Source organism: Desmodus rotundus, chromosome 3, assembly GCF_022682495.2.
Source record: "Desmodus rotundus isolate HL8 chromosome 3, HLdesRot8A.1, whole genome shotgun sequence".
In the NCBI taxonomy this organism is placed as follows: Eukaryota; Metazoa; Chordata; class Mammalia; order Chiroptera; family Phyllostomidae; genus Desmodus; species Desmodus rotundus.
This window is the reverse complement of record NC_071389.1, coordinates 149,172,368-149,182,028: the sequence shown is the minus strand read 5'-3', so window position 1 is coordinate 149,182,028 and position 9,661 is coordinate 149,172,368. Positions and strand designations below refer to the sequence as shown.

The window sequence follows — 9,661 nt, the reverse complement described above, 5'->3', positions numbered from 1 at the left end:
TTTTGCCATTTGAATGCTTATCACTTTATTACTGCAATCATAAATGATAATGATTTGAATTAGTTCTTGACATCGATTTGTGTGTTTAAATTCATCCTTAATTATGCCTTTTTCTGCCTTTTATTCTGTTGGTCACCCTTTTAAAAAATGCCATGATAATTAGCACGTGGTTGTGTTACATGGAGCCTCTTGCCCTACCTTCCTCTGTATATGCATATGTGCTCAATCATCACGCCTCTGCTCACACTCTTCTACTTAGATTTTCTGTTGGATGGCGTTGCAAAGCTTTTGCTGATTTTCAAGGCAGTCTTTCAGCTTATCCTCTGTCAAAGTCAGTCGTTGCTCCAAGATTGAAACGGTCTGTGTCAGAACGCTGAGTTGCTCCATAATATGCTCCAAGGCATCAGGCACGGCCAGCAGTTATGTTTCTTTGACTCTCAGAAGGGATGTCGCTCATGTCATCTGCGTTCTTTTTCAAGGTTGTTGGTGAACATTCTGATGACATTAGAGAAGGATTCAAGAAATACCTGTCCATCTCTTCACCCTTGTGTGGTAGGGTTCTAACAATAGTTTTCATTGTTGTGGTAGAATCAAAAGAAAGGACGTCCACAACAGGGGGTGTAGAGGTCTGCAGATCCATTACCTCAAGTTTTGGATTGATTTCAACAGTCTCGATTTTTTTCTCATGGGAATGTGGTATTCTTGGATGGATGTCTGAAAGATGTGGTGGTGGATCAAGACGTAATCTTTTGAGATTTCTTTTAATAACATCTTCGCAGTTCAGTTCATCAAAGTTAGTCCTCCATAACAAAACCTGTGCATCCGCACCTCCTGATGAAAATAGCTCTCCACCTTTTGAAAATGAAACAGTAAAAACAGGACCCGTATGTCCTTGGAGTGTATATATGAGCCTTCCTTCTAGTAGGTCCAGAATCTTAAGTGTAGCATCTGAAGACGCAGTGATGAGATAGTTACCCGAAGGATGGAATGATACACAATTAACTCCACAGCTGTGAACTTGATAATGCTGGAGCAATTTGTTCACTCTTATATCCCAGATTTTCACAGTATGATCGGAACCTGCTGAAACTATGCAAGTGCCTTTAGGATTAAAATCCACAAAATTTGCAAACCGTACAGAATCTGTGAAGTTACACACTGCTTACTTGTGGTACCCTAAATTGTAATAGTTTTATCCTCACTACATGATACAATTAGTCTTCCATCAGGTGAAAGTTTGGCACAGCGAACCCAGTGTGTATGTCGGTACAAGGAATATAAGAAGCGCTTGGCGATACATGGTCCATATTTTGATGGATTTGTCTTCAGAAGCCGTAGCTAGAAACTGGCCATCAGCTGAAAAGTCCACACTTCGAACTGGAGCTGTATGAGCTTTAAATTCAGAGGATTTTCCTTTCCAAGTTGTTTGCCGTTGGGAATAAAATCCACGGAGGTTATTGCAGCTTTATGGCCCTCAAAGTAATGCTCCAGAACAGGATCCTCTGGGGCGGAGGCCATGGGGGGAGCGGTGGGCGCCCAGTTCCTGCCAGTGGGGGAAACCTGGGAAAGGAAGGGAATAGGGTGGGATGGGGGACCGTGCGACGCCCAGAACTGTCCGCCCCAATAATCAATTTCTTTACCACTCAATTTTTATATTGCACTGATAGCAAATGATAATGTAACATTTGTAACAATAATATATCAAACATATAGATTATAGTTGATAAACTCATTTTTATGATTCTGTCTCAATCACAGAATCCATATACAAATTAAAAATCACCAGGGACTAGAATATGAGGAAATGGGGAGATGTTGTTTAAAAAGTACAAAATTCTAGTCATAAGATGAATGAATAAATATGGGGATCTAATATACAGCGTGATAACTGCTACCATACTGTATTATATATTTAGAAGTTACTTCTCACCATAGAAATTTGTAATTTTCTAATGTATGCTAGATTTGTGTTAGCCTCCTGGGTAAAATAGTTACTTTAGTAGTAATATAATTTATTTCTACTGTGCCTTATAGAAACATACTTTCAACAGGGGTACCAAGGGTGTCTGAAGTAACATGAATACATTACATGGATTAAAGCTTTTTTAATGTTAAAATCTTCAACACTGTCCTATTTAATGGGATAAACTGAACAAGAAGTTCCAAAACAACTCTCATCTCTCCTAACTTGCCCCTAATGCTGACATCATTCTTTGGCAAAGCCACTTGTAGACGCGATAATCTGCGATTTCTGAGACCATGTTTTTTGTTATCTTCAAAGTATCTGCATTGAACTGTATGTTGCCAACTCATCACACAGGATTTTCCTAGTTGTTCTCTAAGTGCAGGAGAAATCAGAATACCATTTCTTAGTGTCCTCTTCCCTGTGTCACTCAAATTTACAGCTTGTCAGTGAAAAGATTTTGTGCAAAATTTGGAAGTTAGAAGATAAGCAGAGACTTTGATTCTCCAGAAGTGTTTGTGGTCAGACTGGTGAGCAGATGGGAGGTCCATAGTGGTTTTTCAGTATGTGAGAAATATCTCCTTTACTGCTGAGACTATTAATAGATGCTTTCGCAGAAATTTCTTTATTTTTATTTTTTTTTAAATATATTTATTGATTATGCTATTACAGTTGTCCCATTTCCCCCCCCACTCCACTCCATCCTGCCCACCCCCCTCCCTCCCACATTCCCCCCCCATAGTTCATGTCCATGGGTCATACTTATAAGTTCTTTGGCTTCTACATTTCCTACACTATTTTTACCCTCCCCCTGTCTATTTTCCACCTATCATCTATGCTACTTATTCTCTGTACCTTTACCCCCCTCTCCCCCTCCCACTCCCTTATTGACAACCCTCATGTTCTAGTTGTTTGCCTAGTTTGCTCTCCTTTTTGTTTTATGTGTGGTCGTTAATAACTGTGAGTTTGCTGTCATTTTTACTGTTCCTATTTTTGATCTTTTTCTTAGGTAACTCCCTTTAACATTTCATATAATAAGGGCTTGGTGATGATGAGCCTCTTCAACTTGACCTTATCTGAGAAGCACTTTATCCTCCCTTCCATTCTAAATGATAGCTTTGCTGGATACAGTAATCTTGGATGTAGGTCCTTGCGTTTAATCTTGGGTAATGTAATTATGATGTGCCTTGCTGTGTTCCTCCTTGGGTCCAGCTTCTTTGGGACTCTCTGAGCTTCCTGGACTTCCCGGAAGTCTATTTCCTTTGCCAGATTAGGGAAGTTCTCCATTATTTGTTCAAATAAGTTTTCAATTTTTTGTTCTTCCTCTTCTCCTTCTGGCACCCCTATAATTCGGATGTTGGAACGTTTCAAGGTGTCCTGGAGGTTCCTAAGCCTCTCCTCATTTTTCCAAGTTCTTGTTTCTTCATTCTTTTCTGGTTGGATGTTTGTTTCTTCCTTCTGGTCCATACCATTGATTTGAGTCCCAGTTTCCTTCTCATCACTATTGGTTCCCTGAACATTTTCCTTTGTTTCTCTTAGCATAGGCTTCATTTTTTCATCTGTTTTTCGAATAGATTCAACCAAGTCTGTGAGCATATTGATAACCAGTGCTTTGAACTGTGCATCCGATAGGTTGGCTATCTCTTCGTCGCTTAGTTGTATTTTTTCTGGAGCTTTGAAGTGTTCTGTCATTTGGGCCATTTTTTTTGTTTGTTTGTCTTGGCGCGTCTGTTACTTTAAGGGGAGGAGCCTTAGGTGCTCACCGGGGCGGGGTAATGCTGGTCGCTGCGCAGTGATGCTGTACGTGGGGGTGGGGCCGAGAGGGAGCAATGGCGCCCGCTTCACTCTCCTCCGGATTTCAGTCTTTCACTCCGCTACCCACAATCAAACTGGGCCCCTCTGGTGCTGGTTCCCGAGTAAGTGGGCCTGTGCACACTCTAGGCCCCTGTGGGTCTCTCCAACAACCTCTCCTGTGAGGCTGGGAGTCTCCCCTGCCGCCCCAACCCCCAGGGGTGCTTTCAATCAGAGGTTTGAGGCTTTATTTCCCCGAGCTGGAGCCCTGGGTTGCGCAGCGGTCTGCTTCTCTGCCCGCCGTTCGTCCGGTTTATCTGTGGGCGAATGTGGTGCCGCAAGGTGCTACCCGCCGCTCTGCCTGCCCCACTCTCCGCCACTCTGAGTCCGGCCCTCTGGGTTTATCTGTGCAAATGTGGGACCGTAGGGTCTGCTAGTGCTCGGACTGCCTGCGCCATTTGTCCCACACTCCGCCAGTCTCAGTCCCGCCACAGCCACGCGAGTCCTCTCCACCCCAGTGCCGTCTCCGCCCCTCCTACCAGTCTGGATGAATGATTATTTTCTGTTTCCTTGGTGTTGGTCCCCCTTGCTGTTCGATTCTCTGTCGGTTCTGGTTGTGTGAGGAGGCGCAGTGTGTCTACCTACGCCGCCATCTTGGTTCTCCCTATTTTTATTTTTTTATTTTTTTAATTTTTATTCAGTTACAATTATCTGCATTTTCGCAGAAATTTCTGAGAGCCACTGCCATTTCCCACAAGGTTTCCTGAACCAGTCTCCACAGGGCTTCAACATGAGATCTTTGATATCATTTTCCTCAACATTCTAGCAAGCGTTCAAACATGATTCCTCTAGCTCTTCATAAGCAGATTGAGTTTTGAAGCCTTTTGCGTTAAAAATATCATAGAAGTCAATTTGGAACTGAGATAGGCTTCTAAAATGAGCAATAAAATGGTCACTGGAATTCTTCCACACATATTCTTCTTTTTCTCCTCTAGAGACATTCCTAAAGCTCAACTGCCTTGGAGAATAGAAAGTGAGGAGTAGAGTCACCAAGACATGAAGACACAATCTATTTCCTTTTGGCAGACAGCTTATTTCAAAGGATATTGTGGGATGGTAGGGGCTTTCAGTGATTGGCATTTCAGAATATTGTATATACTGACTTTTCTCACTGGTCAAAGTAAATGGTTCACTTTTGGGGGGAGATTCTCTATTTTATCACAATAGCAATTATTACATGTTACAATAATTATCAGATTTTGAGTTTGTCTCTCACAGTTTTAGTAGAAAAAAATACTCAAGAACTCATGCAATGCTTAGCAATTAGCACACAAATGTTAAAATAATTAACTATATATATCCAGCAAGATTTATTTTTGAAAGCATTCAGTACATTAAAGTATCATTTATAGGAACAGATATTTCAAGTCAAAATGGAACTTAATATTCTGTATTGAAGAAGGCAGCTCACCACAAAAGAGTGAAAAGATTTCTTCAGGAAGAACAGAGAGAAGTACAGAGATCAGGAAGACTCAGTAAACCTAATATCATATAAATCATTGAGGGGAGAGATGGCATAGCTATGAACTAATGAACTGGAAATTATTTTCAATTTCCTCATTCATGTTTCAACAACATATTACTTATATCCCAATTTTGTCTCTTTGTTTTTCAAAATGGCAAAACCTTCGAAGCATATCCTTGAGAGCTTCTTTCACCTGCTGGTTCCTTAGAGTGTAAATGAAGGGGTTTAGTAATGGAGCAATAGAGGTATTGAGCACAGCTACGCCTTTAGTTAAAGTCACCCTTTCCTTTGCTGAAGGTTTCACATACATAAAGATGCAACTCCCATAAGTAATAGAGACAACCACCATGTGTGAGGAACAAGTGGAGAAGGCCTTTGTTCGTTGTTGAACAGAAGGGAATTTTAGAATGGTTTTGATGATGTACATGTAGGAGAGGACCACTAACAACAAAGTGACGACAAGTGTCACCACAGCTAAGACAAAGGCCATCAGTTCTATAACATGTGTATCTGTGCAAGAGATCTGCAGTATAGGAGAAGAATCGCAGAGGAAGTGATCAATAGTTTTGGAATCACAGAAATCGAGCTTGAGTCCCAAGACCAAAGGGGGAAATATGATTAGGAATCCAGTTACCCAAGAGCTGACCACAAGCTGAGAGCACACTTTGCTGTTCATGATGGTGGAGTAATGCAGGGGTTTGCAGATGGCAACATAGAGGTCATAGGACATGGCAGCCAGAAGGTAAAACTCTGTAACTCCTAATAAAAGAAAAAAGAATAACTGAGTTGCACATCCATTGTAGGAAACTGTTTTGTCTCCAGTCAAAATGCTTGTTAAGAATCGTGGAATGCAGACGGTTGTGAATGAAATCTCTAAGAAGGAGAAATTTCGGAGGAAGAAATACATTGGAGACTTGAGACGGGGATTCAGCATGGTGAGGAGGATGATAATTAAGTTCCCCGTCAGGCTCAAGATGTAATTGAAAAACAGAAACAGGAAAATCACAATTTGTGACACAGGGTCATCTGTCAGTCCAAGCAAAATGAACTCTGTTTCCATTGACTTGTTCATTTCTTTTTTTTTTTTTGTATCAAAGCTAGAGAAAACAAAAATTAAAGCACATCTGAGAAAATAGTTTTCTTTATTTTCAGCCATAAAATGTTTCACATTCAGAAACTTATCAATGTGCAAATATTTTCACAAATCTACTTTGAGTTCATGAAAATGAACATGTCCTCTAATGTCGGTCATCTTTATAAAAATGCTGAGTATTTATTTCTTCCTTGCAAGATTGAAATATGTCTTACCATAGGGAGCTTATTATAACTCAAAATTTAGCTGCACAATTTAATATTGATCTATAGCCCATCTTTTAAAGACTTTACCTTAATATAGTATTTAAATAGTTTATATTTTCTATTTTCTGAATTCAGCAAGTATTTCAAGTAATTTTATTCCATTTATTCATCACCAAGTTCCTTTTTATATATCCTTTCTTACATTTTTAAAATTTTTTAAATTCCATCTACTTGCCTATTCACATATTTTACCAGTGACCTTGAGTTTCAACACTTAGAAAATTTCTGTTGAATCATCAACAATGACTCAAATCTGGATGGCTTGGGAAAGAAAACAAACAGAAAAACTGAAATTGGTCATCCTATAATATAATCCATTTTTACTTTATTCAATTTATAATAGTTTCATATTACCTTCTTTATGGTTGTGCCGATCACATTAAAATTACAATAAAAAGCTACATCTTTTCATTTGAGTATAAAATGATTTTAAGCACAGTCACAGTTCTTGTCACTGACTAGTGTTATAGAAATATTTCATAGTTGCTAACTATAATTTGTTTTTTATTAATTATATTCTTTGTAGTAGAGCAAGACTCTTTGTCTTAACCAAATTTTCAAAATTGCCAGATGGTATTCTTTAAGAGCTTCTATTTTTCCCATGTTTTAAAATATAAACTATAACAGAAAAATCAAACACCAGGCAAGTATTTTTTCTTATTAACTAAGTTATTCCTAAGTTATTCCTCTGCTTTTCCAGATAAATTGAAATTATTTTACTCACATATATTCTTTTTAAAGCTACTAAATCCTTAGAATATTTGTGTTAAACACTTGAATACTTTCACCAAATTTAATCTGCCTATTGTCCTTGCAGTCCAACATAAATATTTTTATTTGATTGTTCCTTAAGTTTTTCCATTAATCACTTTCCTTTTATTAAAATATAAACCTACATTTGTATTCATTGTCTGTAGAAAATTATGATGTGGTAAACTAAATGTACTATTAAAGGCATTATTTTATTTCATCATCATTATCTTCTAAGTTTTGTTAGTCACACCAATTGTTTTTAACCTTGAACTGGTATAAATATTTTATTAGATTTTCTAAAAATGTGAAAAATACCTTCTACCTAATTTTTCCTTTATGATTTATGTAATACAGTTATGTTCATAGAATGATAAAGAAAATGAATTAGTAATTTTTACATGTGAAAATATATATTAATATATTTATATATGTTTATAAAAATTATATAGAAGCTTCAATTCTCCATCAAAAGGAATAGATCCATAAGACAATTTAAAGACAAATTTAGTTTTCTTGTACTTCCAAATTATTTCTCTAATATCTGATTCAAAAAAAGACATATTAAACTTAAAACTTGACTTACCTTATACAGGGCATATTGAGATTTCTTGTTTTGCTATGGTATCTAGTAGAATATATGAACTAACTAAATTAAAAGTGATGATAATCATTTCAGGATTTTTTTCAATTACTAAAAGAATTTTTACAAAACCAATGTCTTCTTCAAAAGTATTCAAATACAAGGCAGGATATATTTTATTTATTTTTCAAAATATGCCCTATTTTTCACTGAAATTCACACTCACAACACATCTCAGTATTCAAATACTGAAGAGCATTGATGTATCTACATCATCCTCTCCAGTTTGGCTTAATGTTAGCTAAGTTTTCCTTAATCTTTAACTGGAAGTGTTATATCACAGATGATTAAAAGCTAGGAAGAAATACCAAGCTTAAGAAGAGAAATTTCACATATCCCATGATACCAACTAAATTTTCTTTTGGCTCAATAAAGACACAGGGGAACATATTGAAGTCAGAAAACAAGGATAGGTAAAATATTCCCCTAGAGACTGGTGTTCAGATACCAATAAAAAAAATTCCACTCAGTTTTTTTCACTTTTTAATCTGGGAAATATGAAATGAAAACATAAATTATTTCATAGTCTAAAGACAATATGGAAAACCTCCTGGTCTATTTTCTAGTGTTTCTAATAAGAAACTTTCTTTTGCTATTAATAAATAAAATAATAATAATAATAATAATAATAGGCCTATAGTGGATTGGGGGGATTGTTTTTAAATTAAATTTATTTTGGTGACATTGGCTAATAGGATCCTATAGGTTTCAAGTGTATATTTTATGATAAATGATCTGTTTGTTACATTCTGTGCCCACCACCCAAAGTCACATCACCTCATCACCACATAGCATCACTCTTTTGAATTTTTATACTCACATGCCAGAGCACCATTTATTGATGAGCAGATGTTTGTAATTTGATGAAGTCCAGTTTATCAATTACTTGCTTTGGGGACTGCGCTTCTGACCATGTTCACAATCAAGAGTGTTCTCTCCAACTTCTGCAACCACATGCTAGTAATGTCCCCAGCATGTCTCAGACCCATGGGCCCCAAACACACCCACCATCACCCTTCTTCCCTCTTCCCCCTGGAAAGTTACCGTCAGCCTCCATGTCCCAAGCCACTCTGTAGTGGATTTTAATGTTGCAAGTAAATTCAATCTTAAAATAAGCGTTTTAACTCTATATTACTAATAATGTTTGAGGTGTTGTTGTTTTTTTAACTCTAAGAGAGTGGAGGGTTTTGTTTTGTTTTGTTTTGTTTGAAATTCATGGATGGAAAAACCTATGGTGGTACATTTAGTTTATGACATGAGGACCTATTCAAGAGAATTCAAATATCTAAACATTTGCAGTGTATTGAAATAAAAGATTCTGTTCCAAGTACAATGGATCAATTACATATATCTGTAAATTATTATGAAATAAAGTCCTGGATAATTTTGTCATAATATAAAAAATCAACAAAAAGAAGTAAAAATATTTTTCTAACACCATTTATCAAATAAACTATCTTTAGCCCATTGTATGTGCTTGCCTCCTCTGTCAAATATTAATTGACTAAAAAGGCATGAATTTACTTCTGGGCTCTCTATTCTATTCCATTGATATATGTGTCTGTTTTTATGCCATTATGATGCTGTTTTGATTACTATGACCTTATACAATAGTTTGATATTAGATAGC

The 9,661-nt window shown here is 37.0% G+C and overlaps 1 protein-coding gene and 1 pseudogene across 1 annotated transcript; both read right to left on the bottom strand.

Annotated features, from left to right (window-relative positions):
• On the bottom strand, positions 1–1,552 carry LOC112319060 (POC1 centriolar protein homolog B pseudogene; annotated as a pseudogene).
• Positions 1,553–4,528: 2,976 nt separating this feature from the next.
• Positions 4,529–8,274, bottom strand: LOC112319016 (olfactory receptor 6C6). The gene is made up of 2 exons (XM_024576231.3): positions 7,975–8,274; positions 4,529–6,376 (listed from the first exon to the last, which is right to left on the bottom strand). The coding sequence occupies exons 1-2, from the start codon at positions 7,986–7,988 to the stop codon at positions 5,398–5,400; spliced, it is 993 nt and encodes a 330-aa protein (XP_024431999.2). The 5' UTR covers positions 7,989–8,274; the 3' UTR covers positions 4,529–5,397.
• Between the last annotated feature and the right edge of the window lie 1,387 nt (positions 8,275–9,661).